Source organism: Diadema antillarum, unplaced genomic scaffold, assembly GCF_040938485.1.
Source record: "Diadema antillarum isolate AM-2024a unplaced genomic scaffold, OU_Dant_1.0 seq00000471_RagTag, whole genome shotgun sequence".
Lineage (NCBI taxonomy): Eukaryota > Metazoa > Echinodermata > Echinoidea > Diadematoida > Diadematidae > Diadema > Diadema antillarum.
Window position 1 is genome coordinate 190,195 of NW_027271439.1, and position 20,341 is coordinate 210,535.

The 20,341-nt window shown below is 38.8% G+C and overlaps 2 protein-coding genes across 2 annotated transcripts; both read right to left on the reverse strand.

The window, feature by feature from the left end:
* Positions 1–302: 302 nt before the first annotated feature.
* LOC139733321 (uncharacterized) lies at positions 303–1,313 on the reverse strand. The gene has a single exon (XM_071644158.1). The coding sequence runs from the start codon at positions 1,311–1,313 to the stop codon at positions 303–305; it is 1,011 nt and encodes a 336-aa protein (XP_071500259.1).
* Positions 1,314–1,471: 158 nt separating this feature from the next.
* On the reverse strand, positions 1,472–15,529 carry LOC139733322 (uncharacterized). Its single transcript, XM_071644159.1, has 5 exons — positions 15,476–15,529; positions 7,179–7,301; positions 6,495–6,587; positions 1,668–2,929; positions 1,472–1,489 (listed from the first exon to the last, which is right to left on the reverse strand). Exons 1-5 carry the CDS (start codon positions 15,507–15,509, stop codon positions 1,472–1,474), a joined length of 1,530 nt encoding a protein of 509 aa, XP_071500260.1. The 5' UTR covers positions 15,510–15,529.
* Between the last annotated feature and the right edge of the window lie 4,812 nt (positions 15,530–20,341).

Sequence of the window (20,341 nt, forward strand, 5' to 3'; positions counted from 1 at the left end):
AACATGCAACAGGTAGTGTGCAATTATTCAAATTCATGAAATTCTTCAGTTGTATTCCATGCAACTGACTGACAAATTGCCCTACATCCACGTTATTAAGCACTGAACTGATTCGTGCTTTTGTCCCTATAATGGTCCATACTAGTAGTCCCTATAATGGACAAAAGGACATGTGGTCAAAAGGACAACCCGAAAACATTATGCCTCCAGCAACATTTCATGAGCGGAAGCATAAAAATGTAGCCATGAAAGCATCTCAATACGGTACAATGTAGTGGAGGAAATCACTGGAAGGCTGTGTGCTATGACATGATGATCTGCATCAGTGCTTCAGTAGCAATCATATTGTCATCTACATTGGTTGAATGATGTGGCAGTGACTGTGCAGTCATCGCTGGGGCCTGGAGACTGTCAGACACCTGCTCAGTTGTCTTGAGACCATCCTCACTGATTCTACTGGCTGTCACAGCACTGGAGACAACATCAAATTGGGCTGGTTGACCAGAGAAAACAGAACTATGGACCGGTTCCATAACTGTTCTTGGGGTTGATGGCATCCCAGGTGCACTTGATCCACTTTTAACCTGAGGCTCTTGTTCTGCAGAGGGAAGATCCTGTGTTTGAGGAGGTTTAGTCATCTTAACAACTGATGATTTCCTGTGTAGCTTGCGCTCAAGGTGAACATCATGTTTCTTTAGGAGATGATGTCTCAGACTAGGGAGATCAACAAATTCCTGCTCACACTCAGTACAGGGGTGTGGTTTCCTACCTGTGTGGGTGAAGTAATGCTTGTCAAGATTTGCTTTCGTCAGGAATGCCTTGCCACATGCCTCACACACAAAGTCCCGGATATTCTTGTGCCAGTTTCTGTGCACCTGTAGGTGTCTTCGTGTGCGGAAATTTTTCCCACATATCTCACATGGATATGGTCTAATGTCTGCGTGAGTTCTCTGGTGGGCATACAGATTTGAGCATCGCTTGAAGCCTTTGCCACAAACATCACACTTATACCTGCACTCAGTGCTGTGAACAGTGTCGCAATGCTGCTTCAGGATTCCCTTGGATTTGAAGCTCCTACCACAAATTTCACAGAGATGAGATCTTCCAGTATGAACAGCTTCTTTGTGAACACTGACTCGAAAGGGGTATTTAAATTTTTGGTGACAAATGTCACACTCATACTGACGACCTGGACCAGAGTGAACATGCATATTATGCTTGTCCAATGATGCTTTGGAATAGTAATTTTTGTCACAGTGACTGCAGGAAAACGTCTTCTCCTTTGTGTGCTCCCGATTCAAATGAGCTTCCATTGCTCTGCGATTTACATGTCGTTTTCCACAAACTTTGCATGCATATTTGTCTCCATGGACGTTTTTATGGTAGTAGCATGATAATGCATTACGAAAGGTTTTGTGGCATATTTCGCATTGGAAAATCGTGCCATCGGCCTTCGTCTTGTGCATATATTTCACATGCGATTCAAACCCTAGAAGAGTGTCAAACACCTTGTTACAAGTACTACAAGTATATGAAATCCCAAAATGCTCATGGTGAATGTGTCGTTGGTGGTAATGTTGAGACTTGAAATGCTCATCACAAATCTCACACTGGTTCTGTATTTTCATACTACGATTCTTCTTTGACTTTGAAGAACTGCTGCTTACACCTTCTGAGGTTTCTGTTGGGGATACTTCAGTAACTGCTTCTTCCCCTGCTTGTGTCTGATTTCTGTCTTCATCTCCTTCCTGCTTTGCCTCCATTTCCTTATTCATCTCTAAATTTGTTGTGGTGGAGAGGGCAATCTCCACAGTGTGCCCAACTGCCTCCATGACTTGTGATTTAGTTTTAACAGTAATATCTGCATTTGCTTTTCTGATGTCTTGGAGCTTTATGGATAGCATACGCAAGTTTAATTTCTCTGGTGGTACTTTCCTGCAATCACCTTCCACGCCATTAGCAGACTCATGGTCTTGCGTAGTATCTTGCCAATCCAAGTCCATCACGATGTCTATATCACTACACTCCTCTGGTTGACTAGTGTTTGAGGGAGAGGTTCTGCTGCAGTTACTAATAGACCTAGCAATATTCCTCTCTTCAGTGGCCTCCACATTCCCTTTTCTTCTGACCTTTCTAGGTCTGCCTCTTTTATGTGACTTCAGTAATCGCTTTGACCGTCGTTTGCCAGACTCCACCTTGCTCACACAAACCTCAAGTTCCTGGTACATTGACAGTGTCTGTGCAAGACTTAACATATGCTCCTCTTGTAGATGTTTGATGATAGGTCCCTTGCCACTGTGAGTAAAGTCACAGCGATCACAAGCATAAGACTTCATTTGCTCTCTTCGGCTTGACTTCCTGACTTCATGGATCTGGGTCTTCATACTAGCTATGTCGCTCTTGGGAATCCTCAGATCATGGACCGTTGCTAGTACCTCTGCAGGAGGAACATTGTGTACATTTCGGAGGTGTTTGATGATATATTTTCTTGCCCAATAAGTCTGGGCACATTGGTTGCAAGCATAGACTGATGGCACACGTTGTGCAGAACACCGCAGTCGATGAATATCATAGTCCCAGGTGTGCCTAAACCAGGTGTGGCAGTTCTGGCATTCTAGCCCTTTGTCATGTCTATCTACTCCCTCTGCATTTTCATTTGAGGTTACATTCTCTTTTTGGGTTATGTTCTCTTTTGGGGTTGCCTCCTCCTCACTTTGAAGGTCTTGATCCCAGAGAGCATAGCCATTGTCATCACTGGTATCATCATCCATTGCACCACTTCCATCTCTTGTGGAAGTCCCAGGATGCTCGGTGGGATACTCAGTACTTGACTGTGCAGTGACTTCTGGACAGCTATCTTTGGTCTCAATCTTAACATCAACTCCTGCAGATATCCTTTGCCTGTTGTCTTCATCACCAGGAACAAACCCTGGAGAGATAAATAAAAATCAAGAAACTGATAACAAAACCTACATAATGGCATTACACATACATTTCTATCACACAATACATTAGTACCTGTACACAGTTAAGCACACCAACCTCAACAATGCCAAACTATGTAAATATTGATCCACTTCAAATGAACTAACCAGTCTGTGACAGTTTAAAAGTGAATTTTCTGCAACAGCATAAGTCACTAAAAACTAGAAATGTCGCTATGGCGACTGATGTCTCCGCCATAATGCATGATTTCCCCAACAGGCATATAGTACAATGTCTTCACAATGTGTGATCCATGACAGTTTCACATAACTGGCAAAATATTGAAATGACAGGTTTGTCAGAAATGTCTTGAACTGGGTTTGCTATAATTTTCTAAGAGTGCAGGTACACATATTTGGGGAATTGAGAATTTTTACTTGAATTCTGATGGACCTTTTTATAAGTTTATGCATTGAGTAATTTCCAAGGTATGAAGAAAGAGTGTAATGATGGTTAAAAAAAAAAAAAAAAAAAAAAAAATATATATATATATATACTGTACATATATATATATATATATTTTTTTTTTTTTTTTTTTTTTTTTTTTGGGGGGGGCATTGAAACCTGTCCTTTGACCCTTAACCTTTGACCTTTGACCTTCTGGCTGGAAATTTAGATGAGAATCTCCATTAGGTAATGCACGTATTAAGTTTTGAAACTAATAATGCAAGCATTGATATACTAGTATATGAGGGAAATAGTAAAATTTTGAGGGGTTGACCTTAACCTTTGACCCCTGACTATTGACCCCTGACCCTTAAATTCCTTATATAATCCCTGCCAGTCAGTACATGCGTATGTACCAAGTTCCATGAAGATACATTGAACAATTTGTGAGAAAAGTGATATTGCAACATTTTCACCTAACCTTTGACCTTTTCACCTTTGACCTTATGGCATGAAATTCTCCCTGGAGAATCTTTATGCAGTAGTACATGTCCACACCAAGTTTCAAGAAAATACCTTTGGGCATTGCATAGATATGGGGGAAATTGCAACATTTGTAGCATCTGACCTTGACCTTTTGACCTTTGACCTCTTGCCAATATCACTCAAATCTACTCAACTAGTTGTCCCATCATACATCATCCTTGGACAAAGTTTGGTGAAAGCTGCTTCATCCAGTTTTGAATTATCACGTAAACAGATAAATTTTTGGATTTGACCTTGATCTTTGACCTTTGACCTCTGTCGAATTTCACTGAAAAACTAATCAAGTAATATTGTCCCAACATACATTATCCTCCAATAAAGTTTGGTGAAATTTGCTCCATCCAGTCTTGAGTTATCGAGTAAACGGATACAATTTCATAATTTGACCTTGACCTTTGACCTCTAGTCGATTTCACCCAAAATCTAATCAAATAATTGCCCCATCATACTTAATACTTGGACCAAGTTTGGTAAAATTCCAGTAAATATTACTCAAGTTATCGCGTAAACGAAAGCGGACGGACGTATGTACGTACGTACGGACGGACCACCTGAAGACATAATGCCTCCGGCACCACTTCGTGGCGGAGGCATAAAAAAAGCTGTTGAAAACCTATTTGTTCTAAAAGTATGACCTTTTCACAGCTCTTACTTAATTCTACTGCTAACGATCTGATAAGTTTATTTGCTTTGATTTTTCTGTCATTTGATTTGATTTGTAAATATTTTTGATATCTTGTACAATGTCTCTTGTTGAAGTTGTTAAATTTAACCCTGTAAAAAGGCACCATATGGTGGTTATTATTATAATTACTACATTGTATTATCATAAATTATAAAATGGGTTCCAGAATGTAGCCAATAGGAAGTGCTGAAATGAGTCACGCGTGCTTTGGTTATTTTAGTCCCATTGCACTGCGTGTTAAATGCTATTGCCGATCGTCTGTGCGCGCGGCGGCTCCTTTGAATTGCATGCATACGCGCTGTCAATCCTGTAAACAACTTCTAGTTCGTCGGGCCGCCGGCCGGCCGGCCTTTCTTGTGCATAACATGTGTGGTGTACGTATACTCTTATACGTACAGTACTTATATGTGCGGAATTTTGGGACGAACATCTTCGGACATCTTGACCTACAAAGGTACATGAAAAATGCTGTTAGTTTTCGACCCATTTTATAAAACAAATGATGCACAGGATTATTTCGTGGCGTTAGTGGAGATGCAGTTCACTCTCGGGTATTTACAACGTAATGCAACATGCACTCGGCTTCGCCTCGTGCATGTTTCACAACTGTAAATACCCTGGAGTGCGCTACATCTCCACTAGCGCACTCTATCCTGTGCATCATTTGTATATAATTTAGCACTCAGCCACTTTGGTCACATAGTATGATGACAAAACAACCGTCTTGGAAAAGTAACTCTTCAAGGGAAAATTGAAGGCTTAAGAAGAAGAGGGTGATAAAGACCAAGGTGGATTGATAGAATATCCTATGTTGGTAAACCCCTATCAACTGTTTATCAACTTTCTGCTGACCATAAAAAGTGGAGACTAATACTGGAAGTCAGGAACTGTCAACCATGAAAGAAAAGTACTGTCGAGCAAGCAAGTAATAAGTCATCTGAAACAAAACTAGAATAGCACTCGGGTAGCGCAGATTTTCACCAAGTCAGCAGCTCATTTCCACCCTTACATGCATGCTATTCCCAATACAGCTGTACATTAAAGCCTTTCGTTTATACATCATCAGCTTCCAGCTGTGCGGTGCCTTCTCCAAGCAGAGCATGCACTTTTGTGCACATACAGTATGTCATTGACCTTATGTGCCTAAAGATAAAAATCCTTCAAAAATCCCCCAAAATTTCCAGATTACTACCAAAATAATTGTTCCTTGTGTGATTATCAACTTTCCTGCATGTATCATTCAAATTCTTTCACAACATTTTGAGTTATCAAACAGACAAACCAATCGCTGATCACTCGACCTCCTTTCTTGGAGGAGACCTGTAATGATTGGATTAGTCCAAAGAGATTTTTCTCCTCCTCACCACTAGAGGGCGGACTCTACAATGGAGTCAGTGATTTCATGGGGGCCGCCATATACCACTTAGTAATGGCGGACTTTGCGTACTAAGTATTCATTTCTACAGCGCGTATTACGCGAACTCCTGAACTTTTACGCGAGTACGCACTTGATTTTGGCTGCTCCTCGGTTGCTCGTTTGCTAGCGTGTTAGCACGAGGGGTGAGCCTACCGCCTCGTTGTCATCCAATGCTCTCCTTGCGCTCACAAAACAATGGTACAGGACATATGAAGACCCCACACTCTAGCAGTCACTGGGAAAAATCTCTTTGGATCAATCAGACATCTACAGACATCTATAAGTCCAAATTGACGGATAAGATGATGATGGTTATGGTATGAAGATGTTAATACAATGGAAGATATAATGAATAAACCAGGGATTATGACATTAACCCATTAACGACGAGTCCCGAGTATACTCGGCCAGACGTCTATGGGAAAGGCGTGTTGTAGCAAAATCAATCTCTCCTCAACGGGTTAAAGTACTGACCTGTGAACTGAGACTTGTTCTCTTGTGATGCTGCCTGTACTTGAATGCTCACTGCTCCCGTGTGGTACAGGAAATGGGCAACAGCGTTTTTGTCTATTATAAATAAAGATAAGAAGAGAGGGAGAGAGAGAAGCATATATTAATTTCTCATTTCAAAAGACTGTATCTACTGTAATAAACATTGGAAATGCACCTTGCAAATAAAGTACAGTTGCACTGTCTAAAAATGTATCATGTTGAACAGCATCACAGTATACACGCTTCCACAACATGGTTCGGGAATCAAAACTTTAGAACCAATTTCAAACACAAGATGTTTGTTGCAATGTATTAAGAAAAATGTCTGACATGGGATATCGTAGTACGGGAAGATCAGATGTATGTAGCGTTAATTATATTTGAAATTCCATGCTTGAGACTGTTTGAAAACCTGCTACAACTGTATATATATTAAATCTGCCTCTGAAAATAAATATGAACTACTTTACATGTTTTGTGAGGGATTGTGGCAAGATGAACCACTGAAGAGACAAGAACCAGTGGTAGCTCAACAAAGGTTCATTAAGGCAAAATTGATCCAAAATCAAAATAACAATTATGAGTGTGATTATCATGGCAAGAAAAGGCAATTGAAGAATTGTTTTGGGGATGTAGGAGGGGACAGAGGGCATCCAGGTCACTCACCTTTGTCAGATGCATTGTGGGCCAACAACCTCTCACCCACCGCCTTGCTCTCCGATACAAAACATGTCGCAATAGTGCTGTGATCTGCATTCCTGAGTAGGAACTCCAAAACACTAGGGGCTCCTGCATGGAATATACAAATTAAGAAATTCAAAAATGGTAAGCTCTGTCATGCTTCTTTAGGGGAGAGGGGTATTGAATAATTGAATATCCAACTCTGCTAAAATATTACTGTAGTGGTATCTTTTTTAACTGCTTACAGTTTATCAAAGATCTTTTTTTTTAATTCCACAGTCATCTGCATAGTCACCCATAGCCCCATAAAGTCTGACATCATTTTGTCTTTATAGAGAAAAAATATAATCAGAACTAGCCTGATCTTGTGAATATACTCCAAATTGATTAGAATATTCCATGCTGATAGAGTACCAGAACTGTAAAAGTGGACATTTTTGCAGGGTTGAAATTTTGGCACTTTTCCTGCAACTTGATACTAGCATAAAAATAAAAGCATGCAAATATTTTTGCTCGACATATGTTTCAGTAGTTGATGTGAGGATTATGCAGAATTAAAAATATGTGAAAATTTTCTTTCATACCAGGTTGAGCATGAAAAATTCGTCGCACGAAAATATCCACACGCTTCTACAGAAAGTGAGTACTCACATTTGACAATAAACTAATCACTTTGTGAATTTCGCCTTCCAACAGAGGTTGGGTACCTTCTGTGCAAGCATCCTGCTGCATTCAGTGCAGGCAGTGTGCACACATGCAAGCCATGCAATAAAAAGGTATGTATACAGAGATATCCACCCGTGCGTCCACAAGGTCAATCTGAAAGTCCCACAGCATGCCTGGCGTGCCCTCTGTCCACTCTGGACGCAGCAGAACGCTTGAACAACAGGCACCCAAAAGATGGCAGAATTCACAAAGAAAGTGAACCTGTAATACCTACAAAGTTATAAAATTGTTGAAAATCAAGTATACCCACCTATCAGTGTGAAATATGGTTAATTCGGAACACATGCGTAAGTTCAGATTACAGTGTAGTTCTGATTTTATTTTTCTCTTCACAAATATTTGTAAAATGATGCACATTACATATAAGGTTCATGCCAATCATGGTGCTGATTCATGCATGGAGAGGCAAGAGCCACAGAAAAAAAGCACAGAAAATTTGAGTGAAATCATGCAGTATAGGAGTGGCAGCCCTGCATGTAGGGAATCCGCTGGCATGTGGCACCCATGTTTCAGTGGCTCCATTCACATTGGTCGCTTAACCCTGATTTTTCTCGAAGCGCAGAATCTTCTCTTCATCATGGAATAGACAAGTGTGTTTCAGAAAAATATTGTGAAAACCTGAGGCAATGGTAGTCAGATGTGAGATGGATGATCAGTGAACATGGGGCCTCATGAGCACTAAACATCTCACCCTGAATATATGCACGGCCATCCAGAGTGCCCATGAGGAGGCGGAGGAGGAGGATACTTATGAGTAGGAGTCATCCGCCCCATGAGTGGTAGCGGGTCTCCCAGGTTGAGAAGTCTCTGACTCCGGGCCCCATCCTATAAAGACTTCAAATCAATCACAAGTCCCCAAATCAATCACAACTTGAGTGCAGCTTTCAAGAGACTTGTGCTTGATTTTCTATCACAAGTTTTATAAAAAAGGGCCCAAGCCCCAAGGCTGGGTCAGGCGAATCCCAGTACTTGAAGCTGAAGTATATTAGACATTTAATTTAGGCCTAGGGTCTAGACCTACCAGTATATGATTTCTAATGACGTTAGTACATGATTGTAGCCGACTCAAAAGTCAAGGAGTAGCCCAACCAAAATGCACATTTGGCCCTGCCCCGGGCCTTGTGTCACCTACGACTTGCTGAGCAGCGACTGGACAGAAAAATTTGTCTGTTCGGAGGAGTCTTTTATTTTTAGGTGATCTGAGTATCCTCTCGGATCACCTTCTGTATCTGTACTGATTCTTTGTTCTTCTTCTTCTTCTTTTTCTTTTTCTTCTTTCTCCTCAAAAGTTGTGCAGAGGTAAGCTCAGAAAGTCCTGAGACTATCACTTTCAAACTTATACCATGTATCATGTCCCAAAGACAACAAATCTAATGTATCAATGTGATCAGTCGACCGTGACGTCACTATGACGTCATTATATGAAAACACATTCTCAATCATATCTCATTAATGGAATGGAATTTTTCAATGAAATTTACGTCATATATATTTTAAGTTATGCGCATTCTACTCATATTCTCAAAATTCATATCTACTCTTAAAACGTGCGCGTACGCGCGCGTTGAAATATTTGTATGTTCCAATCTTTTGTCAATTTTCGTCCAAATTTCAATATGTTGTAGCTTATTACATGGTCTTTCAGTCATATAATAACATTTTGGTGGGATGACGGCATCACCTCGTAAAAAGGGATTGAAAGTAACATTGTCAAATTTGACCAGTTTACGTGTTATCTTCATGGGAGTGCAGTTTTTTCTGGAAATGAAAACTGACATGACTATCTTTATCGAGCACTAGCTCACTTATGCTTCAGTGAATTTCTCCCATATTTTAGTATGTTGTAGCTGAGACTTTGGGCTGTCGCAAGTGTGCCCTTCGTTTTTTCATACGGAGTCGGCATCACGTCCAAAAACTTGGTTGAAATTAAAGCTTATCTTCGATGTATTGAAATATTTCTTTCTTTCTGCAACTTTCTTTGCAATAACTCAAGAAAAACATACCCTATCACCACCATATTTTGCAGATGTTTAGTTCATGTCACGTACATTATTTCACAAAATAACAACTACTTGATCAGACACCATCTTGGGTATGTAAATTAGGGTCAAAGGTCATAGATGTTTCATCCTGTATCTTGGTGAATACATGTCCTATCTTTCCCATATTTTGCACACGTAAAGACCATGTTACAAGGATCATTTCACAAAATAACCATTTTGGCTCAGAGGCCATCTTGTCTGTGCAAAGTGGGGTCAAAGGTCATATGTACTTCTTCCTGTATCTTCGTTATGACGTGTTATCTCTATGGCAGGGAATTTTTCTAGATGTGAAAATTGACAGGATTGTCTTTATCGACGACTAGCTCACTTACCCTTCGGTGAATTTCTTCCAGATTTTAGTATGTTGTAGCCAATTTAATACTCTTTAAGTTTTGTTCAATCAAAGTTTTAATCGGATGATGTCTTCACCTCGTGAAAATGGATATAGTGTAACCTTGCCAAATTTAACCAGTTTACGTGTTATCTCTATGGGAGGGAATTTTTCTGGAAATGAAAATTGACATGACGGTCTTTATCGAGCACTAGCTCACTTACTCTTTGGTGAACTTCTCCCAGATTTTAATATGTTGTAGCTGAGACTTTGGGCTATCGTCAGGGTTCTCTCCATTTTTTCATACGACGCCGAGATCACATCAAAAAACTTGGTTGAAATTAAAGCTTATCTTCGATGTATTGATATATTTCTTTCTTTCTGCAACTTTCTTTGCAATAACTCACGAAAAACAGCCCCTATCATCCCCATATTTTGCACATGTTTAGTTCATGTCACGTACATTATTTCATAAAATAACAACTACTTGATCAGAGACCATCTTGGGTATATAAATTAGAGTCAAAGGTCATAAATGTTTCAACCTGTATCTTGGTGAATACATGTCCTATCTTTCCCATATTTTGCACACGCAAAGACCATGTTACAAGAATCATTTCACAAAATAACCACTTTTTGCTCAGATGCCATCTTGGCTGTGCAAAGTTGGGTCAATGGTCAAATATACTTCATTCTGTATCTTCGTTATAGTGTATACCGAATTTGGTACCAAAGATGGCAGACCTGACTCTCTTTTTCTAAATGAGAATCCAAATATCACACGGCCAATGTCTCTAAACACAGATGAAACCTATATGGTCATGCCTATTGCAATCAGGACTCGAATCATTGATTAAAAAAAAAAAATCGGATCACCTAATTTGTCAGTCTTGACAAATTCCAAGTCTAGTTTTGATGTTATCGCTCTCCTCTGTAGACAGACAGAAGGTTGCCGGTTGTCAGTCTACCTAAACAGAAAGATCCGTTGTCTCGGGTCGTCTTTTGTTGTTTTAACGTCATCGGCATCGCTCTCCTATCATGAAGCATGACGCAGTCTCGGCGGAACATATTTCACACCCCAACGACTAGACGTCCAGATATACACATGTACCGTACAGGCTTACACTAGTCACTCCAGTTACAGATCGACCTTTCGGTCAAAGCAGCGACAGGATTGTGTATCTAGACCCCCTATATTATAGCCCAACCAGACGCTGTTAGTACGCTGTGCGATTGACAGCAACTGGGCTGTGTTGTGTCTAGTTACCCCTATAAAACTTTACAAACGCACACTACACATGATAATACCTCTACTCTATGTCTCTACGGTAACTGAATTGCTTGCCTAAACGTTAGAGGGCAAGTCAAAGAGAATGTCCCCTCAGATGCTCAAAATTCATCTTGATCTAATCAAAAAGGTATTGATATCATGTTGTAGCCAAAGAATTAAATCGTATATTTCCAGCAAAGAAAATATTGAATTATGCAAATTTATGCAAGAAATATGGCCTTAATTTGCATAAATTAAAAACAAACCTTACGTATGGGACAAATCAAAAATATTCATCTAAAATCAGTTGAATTTGTCCTTGACCTAGTTCCTTTATGGACATGACCCCTGTATGAGCTAGTATAATTTCCAATTGGTAAGACAAGGTCAGCACATTAATTATGCAAATTATGCACTTTCCCAGAACGAAGTGTCCCATACGTAAGGATTTGAGTATGTTTTTTTAGTTTTTTCTTAAGATTTCTTACATTGACCAATCAAACTTTAGGAAGTTCTAATTTATTAATTTTAACTCCAGATTAGCAAAACTACATGTCAAAATTTAATTAGTCTTTCATCTTATAACTAATTAAAGTTTGCTACGTATGGGACAAATGCCTTACGTATGGGACATTACATGCAAAGTGAATGGGAAAACCGCCTTTTGACGTGGATGCTATTATGTCCTTACATTTGTTTGGTTAATGGATATCTTTGCACCTACTCTGAAGGATATGTCTAGATACATTGTATATCTGCCTCTCCTACTCAGTTGACCTCAGGGAGAGTGTAAGAACAGCACTATTGAGTCATTCTATGATTAAGAAAGGAAAATAAAGAATATTCATTTATACATGTATTTTATTATTTTCATTACAGGCTGGGCAGCTGGCCTTCAATTAACATTCCTCCTTTTAACATATTGATATTGGACGTTTTCTTAATTCAGTTATCATTTTCAGCTTTACCTCTCTACAAAATGACTTTGTCCAAGAGAATGGGATTCTCTGAGTGTCATTTTAGGTGCAGTACACTGTTCAGCATGTACTACAGGCTGAACAGCCTCAAAAGGGAAATCAAAACAATTGTGCTTGTGGTGCTCATCAATGACAACATTACCGATCTTACTGAAAAGAAAAATGAATTGAGGTGACAGCAGGTAACTTCAATGTCATTACTAGAGTAGATACCAAAGGAAAAACCCTACGAGAATACTTTTTATTTTGATATGATGTTTAATATTTCAACTGCACACCCTCAGAATATATCATGACTTATCAAGGTCATGAACATGATTTCTGAAAATCCTGTAAAATGAAGACTTCTGTAGTTTACATTGCCATGAACCACAATATCAATACTGGTTCTGTGGTTGGAGTGCTAAAAACACAAATTACACAAACAAATAGGGAATTCAGTTTTCTTTTCTATTTTGTGTTTGAAGAGACAGATGTGCTCTGAGACACCTTCATCAACTCATACTTACTTTGTACATGGTCCCCACATCTACACAATTATCAACCAGCATTGCAATCTGGTAGTGTATGATCAAATGAGGTTATTAGAATTTATCAAAATTGTAAGTTTCAGATCAGTGAATTACTTAAAGTGTTTCAAATCTAGAATTACATTTTCTCTTAAGATTTGAATGTACAATTAATGATAATCTTTCCTGTATCACTTCACAAGCATGTACAAAGTAAACACAAATTTTGTCATCTTTGGTAGCATAGACCTGAAGCCAAGCAATTTGAAAAAAAGTGTGCCAGCATTGGTACATACATTCTTCTATCTCTTTGTTCTACCACAGCTTTTAAAATCTAAAAGTTTCATTAAAATTTGATTGATTTTGCAGAAGCTAAAATTCACATGGCAAAACATGATGATTACAGAGCAAAATGAGTTACTCTTGCTGTTGTTTTTTTGTGCTGCATTTCAAACAATTTAAAGCTCTATAAAAACTTAGACAACTTGCAAGGTAAGCCTAGAACTACTGAAAGTACCCACTTCAAACTGTATAAAATTTGCAAATTACACTGTACATGACATTTGATTTTACAGTTGAAATTATTAAGACTACAAATTAGTCATGGTACATGTGTATGTATGCTACATCAAGGTCACAAGCTGGAATTTGCACATTTTTTTCTTCATTTGATAAAAAATATTGACCAGAGTATTACAAATGGGCTAGAAATAGAGTGTCAGTATATGTTTACTGTATCTGTATACCAGACATCATGAGGACAGTGTTAATGCATGATGAAATCCATTTTGAACTAAGACATATTAATTGTAAATTGGTAATTACTTTTATTTGTCTTATTTTAGCTTTTGTTGGGTACCTGAACCGGGAAAGTACCCACTTAGAAGTCTATTTCATTTGTTACATGTTGTACAGTTATGTAGTATGATTTGTGGAACTGAAATATGACACTATGGGGAAATTTACGGTCATTCCCATGAATACACTTGTGCACTAAAGACAAATGTCCCATACGTAAGTTGAGCCATGTCCCATACGTAAGGTGTACTTTCGTTAATTAAACCAACTTCATGAAAATATGCTTTATTCTTTTGCAGTGAAACTTTGCTGAAAGATACTTCAGTATTGTACCTTTCTTCACTTCTAAACAGAACTTCATCAGTAAGGTACTTTCAGAGAATTTTCAATTCAAACTTTATTTTGAAAAATCCAGTTTTTCTCTGGTCCCATACGTAAGTTGCCATATTTTTCTTAATAAAATAATTAACCCAAGGTCAAATGACATCAAACTTAAACACATTATTCTTCTCAGGGCTACCAGTCCTCCTGATGATAAACAGTAAAATCCAAGTGCTCCTTCATTATTTTTCGGAGGTTTGAAATCTCTGAATGTAGTATAGTCTAGTACACTGACTGAACTCAAGTACAAACAAGATAGATTTGCAACTAACCATGTTAACCAGTAACAGTGGTAAGTGTTACCGTTACTACCGTTACTACAACAACCCTCAGCTGCATGACACGGCGCGCCTCAGATCGCCCTTGAACCTTGAAATGATAATCCCTGCAGCTCCAAGGCAGTGGAAGCTAAACTGGGATGGGCTGTGGAAAGACGACATTGGCCGACGGCGCGGTGCATGAAAGTGCTATTATACAGATGTAGCTATTTACAATAAAATGTCATGTGCGTGCAAATAAAAATGAGACTGCCAACCCAGGCTTATTTACAGCATTTTGGACCTACAGGAAACCTGTATGCTGTAGGACCCTAGCAGAAGTAGAGCACGCACTGGAGTAAGTGCGCGCAAGCAAACCTCAAATACGCGCAGCCTGAACTCCCTCTGACCCTACCTACCAAAATATCGAAAATCCTTCATAAATTCCCCCAAATTCTCGATCACTACCAAAAGTTAATCGTTTGTTACTTTTACTTGTGTCATTCTCAAACACTTTCCTGCAAGTTTCATCCCAATCCGTTAAATTTAACTAAATTTAAATTTACTTTTTGAGTTATTTTGCACACGGACAAACTAACGAACTATCTAACGAACTAACTAACAAACAAACCAACGGTATTTAAACGGAAACATAACCTCCTCCTTTGGCGGAGGTAATAAATTCCTAATTCCCTGACCTAACTATAGTTTATAGCTAGAGTCTCTAGATAGTACTAAATCTAGACAATGTAATTGTAAACTTTAGATTAAAGATTACACAACGCTGTACCTTATTGGTGGGACCAAGGAATCAAGGAGGTAGTAAAGTGGATGCAGCGGAGGCAAGGACCTCTGAGAGGCTCTGCTCGGTCGAGTCGACAAGAATTTTAGCGAGAAAAGTACCAGAGATAGTACTGCCAGTTGTTGTAAATGGATAAGTCACTAGTGTACCGTGTATAGATTTGCTATAACAGTTAGATTTTATACTCACCATCTTCCTCTTTCACTGGAACTGGAATCGACATCGTCGCACACCTCACCTGTGTCTAACGCTAATCGTTACTTAGCATGCAAAGAGCCAACTGCGACCAGCCCCAACGTGCAGCGGCGCCGCGGGGTCTACCGGGGCGCGATAGAGTACACAATGCACGCAGCGCATAGTGGTGTCGATCGTACCAGGGAGGTGAGGCCTCCCTGATCGTACGTACTCGTACGTACATTGTGGCATCAAAGATTGTAAACATTGAATAGCAGCCTGGAAACGTAGGCTACTCATGCATTTTGTACATAATATAGCTTGTTGTTGTTGTTGTTATTTGGATTTATTTGGCGTTTATCATTCCTCAAGGAATATTTACACCAAATCAATGTTCATAAAATCACTTTAAAGTTTTCAAATTTTACCCTAAATTATTTTCATTTTTTTAAAATAATTAATTCAAAATAATACACAAATATATCAAAATGAAATCTCCCTCACTGGCCTCGGTTCGAGCTGCCCAATCGACGATCGTATTTTCTGGCCAGCCCGGCTCGGTACCTTGAGCAGACTTCTCAGCAAGGAGGGGCCGTGATTGGCTGTCCGCCTGCCTAGGCCACTCCAATACACGAGAGGGGCTCGACCGATGCTCGTGATCAATCGGGAGTATTCAACGCGAATTTTATCACAAATTTACATTAATTAAAAAACAAAACAACGCTGAGATATAAAGCAAACATCTGGGCTGTGTGCAATGTGCAGAATGATTAAATCAAACATATACTAGTACTTAATATCTAACAAAATTTTGTGTTAGAGTGAATCTTCTTGTCCTCTGGACATACTGAACGAAAGCACGCATATGTTTTAAGTTAGTACTTCCTACAAACTGCAAAATATGGCGCACATCAGTGATACTAGTATCTATTTCTGCTAATAACATACTTCTTTCTATTATATACTTTGGACATTCACATAAAAAATGGGTGATTGTTTCAAACATTTGTGGACAGTTCGGACAAATTCCATTTTCATGCATATTCAATCTAAACAAATCATAATTTAAAGAAATATTTCCCATTCTCAATTTATGCATAATGGATTGTTCTTTCCAGTTGCCTACCGAACATTGAAAAGTTTTCTTAACTGTTTTTTGTATCAACTTCAGTGGAGATTCTGCTTCTTCCCATCGTTTCTGCCATTTTCCCATAAAATACTCTCTAAGCAAATGTTTACATTCTGCCATATTCAGACCATTTTCAATATCAATAACATTTCGACGTAAAGCAGCTTTTGCCTCTCTGTCCGCAACCTCATTTCCATTAATTCCACAATGACTGGGTATCCATTCAAAATTTACATTTATTCCTCTATATTTCAATTCCGTACATCTTATAACAATTTCACTTACAAAACATTCCGGTTTATTTGAATTAATAGCCTGTAAAGCACTTAATGAATCACAAAAAATTACCACTCCAGCATACAGATTTGAGACTTGTTCTAACCAGATCAGAGACATAATAATGGCAATCATTTCCGCTCTGTACACAGACGTAGAGTCTTGTATGCGTTTTCCTTGTGCATACTTCCAATGAGAAACATAGAAAGCTGCGGACACTTTGCAAGTTTTAGGGCACTTTGAGCCATCGGTGTATATATGAACATAATTTTGCCATTTCCTGTCTATCAATTCAAGAGCGATTTGCTGCTGATGTAGAACATGATCACCCTTGGACAGCATCATGTCTGAACTTAACTCCGTGGATACTGCTGGCATCTGCCAGTGCCAAAACGGTAGTTGAAAAGGTTGTACTTTTTCCATATATTGGGGAAACAATAGGTCTTCACATTTCATGATTCTTTCACCAAATGGGGTGTGGGGATTTCCACTTTCGTAGAAATTAAATTGCCAGCATTTTTTGATATCCCGTATTAAGGGATGGTTTGGAACAGTGTCAATATGCTTACGGAATTGGGCAGTGAACATTTGTCGTCTTAGATCTAGTGGTAATTCACCTGATTCTACTTGCAGGGTTGTCAGGGAGGTGCCTATACTGGCTCCTAGACAGATTTTTAGAGCTTGATACTGTACTGAATTGAGAATATTTTTTACATACGATGATGCTGAATCATATGCTTCACAAGCATAATCCATCAAAGAACGAATTATTGCTCTATATACAGACAATAAATCACTTGAGCCTCTAATCCATCTCACATGACTTAAACTCTTCAAAATATTGATTTTTCGTTTGCATCTGGATGCCACTTCTTGTATATGGGCTCTCCAATTTAACCTCTTATCGAAAATAACTCCTAAATATTTATGTTCATCCTTTGTCGTTAAAATTTCTCGTCCTATCTTGAGGGATAAAATAGCCTCCTTAGGCGTGTGAGAGAACAGCATAGGTGTGGTTTTTGTGTGAGAGATTTTAGGTCCCCATGATGAAAACCACCCATCCAAGGTGTTCAAATGTTGTTCTAGAGCGGTACTCATTATCTTAATGTCCTTTCCAGACTGCCAGACTACACAATCATCAGCATACAGCAGAGTGTGAATGTCGGTCCTGAGCGGAATGTCAGACATCATGACATTGAATAACAATGGGCTCAATGTGCTCCCTTGCGGAAGCCCATTCGGTAGTTTCATTGTTTGGGATAATTCATGTCCCACACGAACTTGAAAAGTACGATTCAATAAGAATGCTCTTAGAAATAAGTACATATTTCCACATATACCAAGTTTCGATAACTTTATAAGAAGAGTTTTATTCAAGACAGAATCAAATGCTTTCTCTAAGTCAATAAAAACTGCCAGGGTCTTGGCGTTCACTTTCAGATGTTTCTGAATTTCATTTTCCAGATGAACTATGTTATCCACACACGTTCGGTTTTTCCGAAAACCTTGTTGTACTGGGATCAAAATATTATGTTTTTCTATGTACATACTCAAACGTTCTTTCACCATCCCTTCCATAATTTTCATAAAACATGAGATGAGAGCTATCGGTCGATATGATGTTAGTTTATCTGACACTCTGTTTGGTTTTAGAATGGGTATCAATATGGAGTGCAGCAGGGACTCAGGTATGTCGCCTGTTACCCATATCTTGTTATATATTCGTAACAGTACTGATTTTGATGATTCAGGTAAATGCTGATATACTTCGTATCCTACCCTGTCTTCTCCTGGGGTAGACCTTTTCCTGGATTTTAGATACATGTCCAACTCCGTCATATGAAAAGATTCATTTAGGACGGACAACATTGAAGTATTTTCAGAATATTTCACTACTTCAAACTCTGCATTTATGTCATCAGATGTTTCTTCCTGTCCACATGATCTATAATATTCTCCCAAATAATCTGCTTTCTTCCTATCTTCCACGATGGGAAGGCCATTCACCTTTAAAGTTGGGATGGTTGGTATACCCGTGGAAGGGGTTCCGTTGAGGTTTTTTACTGTTTTCCAGATCTGAGATACTAAAGTGAAACGATTAAGGCTGAGTTGAAAAGATAACCAATAATTTCTTTTTGCTTGTCTTATAGTTCTCTGAGCGTGAGACTTTTTCAAATGATAGTCTTCTTGCAATTTCTTAGTCCAATGTTTAGATAACTTATTTCTAATTCTGTTACGCTCCTTTATGATTGTGGAGCACTCTTTTGTCCACCATGGAACTGGTTTGCGTTTGCCCTTTGATTTGATTGGATTTACGTCTTCTAAGATTTGTGTCAAACATCGCATGAATTTACTATGCAAGTCTGATGTGGACATTTCAAAACTTCCGAAACACGTTTCATTTAATTTTTCCTCACACTTTTTCTGAAATGTGCGCCAATTTATATTTTTCGTTGACCATTTTCTTCCCACTTCATTTTGTTCAGTGCGGGATTTCAGTGTACTTCCTAAAAATAACTTTGTACCAATTATAACATGGTCACTCCTGTGTTCCACTGGCATGACTTCCCAGATGCATTTGGTAGCCATTTCAGGTGACACAATAGTCAAATCCAAACATGACATTTTTCCTGAGGACGGGTCCTTTCTAGTACCCGATCCGTCATTTAAAACAACCAAATTTGTATTTAACAAAAACTCTTCAATTATTCTTCCATTAATATCTGTTTTTACACTGCCCCATAAAGTGTTGTGGGAGTTAAAGTCCCCAACAATAATTACTTTCTTGGGGTTTGTTACGTACGTCATTAATGCATTCATGGTTTCCATGCTGATCTTTTTGCATGGGTTATAGTAGTTAACTATCGAGATTTCTGAATTTTCTATATACAGCTTGATCGTCTGCATTTCTACATCATTTTCATCTGTCAAATAATCAAAATATATTGAGTTATGTATATAAAAAGCAACGCCTCCTCCACACTGGTTTATACGATTTTTCGAAAGGCACGTATAATTCGGAATTTGAAAAGACTGGTTTTGTGCAAACCATGTTTCTTGTACACATATGACGTGGACTGTTTCATGACATTCAGACTCTAAAAATGCTATTAAATCCCCTCCATGTGAGTGCATTCCCTGTGCATTCCACTGGAGGATGAATAAACTAGTTATCACACAATGTGCCTTCAGAGAGATGGTAAGAATTGCTGAGCTATGGTTGTTATTATGGTGCGCAATTCTGATTCCGACTTATCTTTAATAAAAGTCTGAATCACCTGAATCATGAAACCGATTATATCTTCGCTTGATGCTGACATGAAAAAATTTGAGTGCCATTCGGTGGGTTCCTCGTTCTTTCGTACTGAGTGGTGGGCTTCTGGCTCAGGCTGTCTAGGGATGGTTGTGTCCTTTGCCTGTTGAATGCCGGCGCCACGGTTTTGTTCAGTTACATCAACCTGCTTATTCTGGTTGGG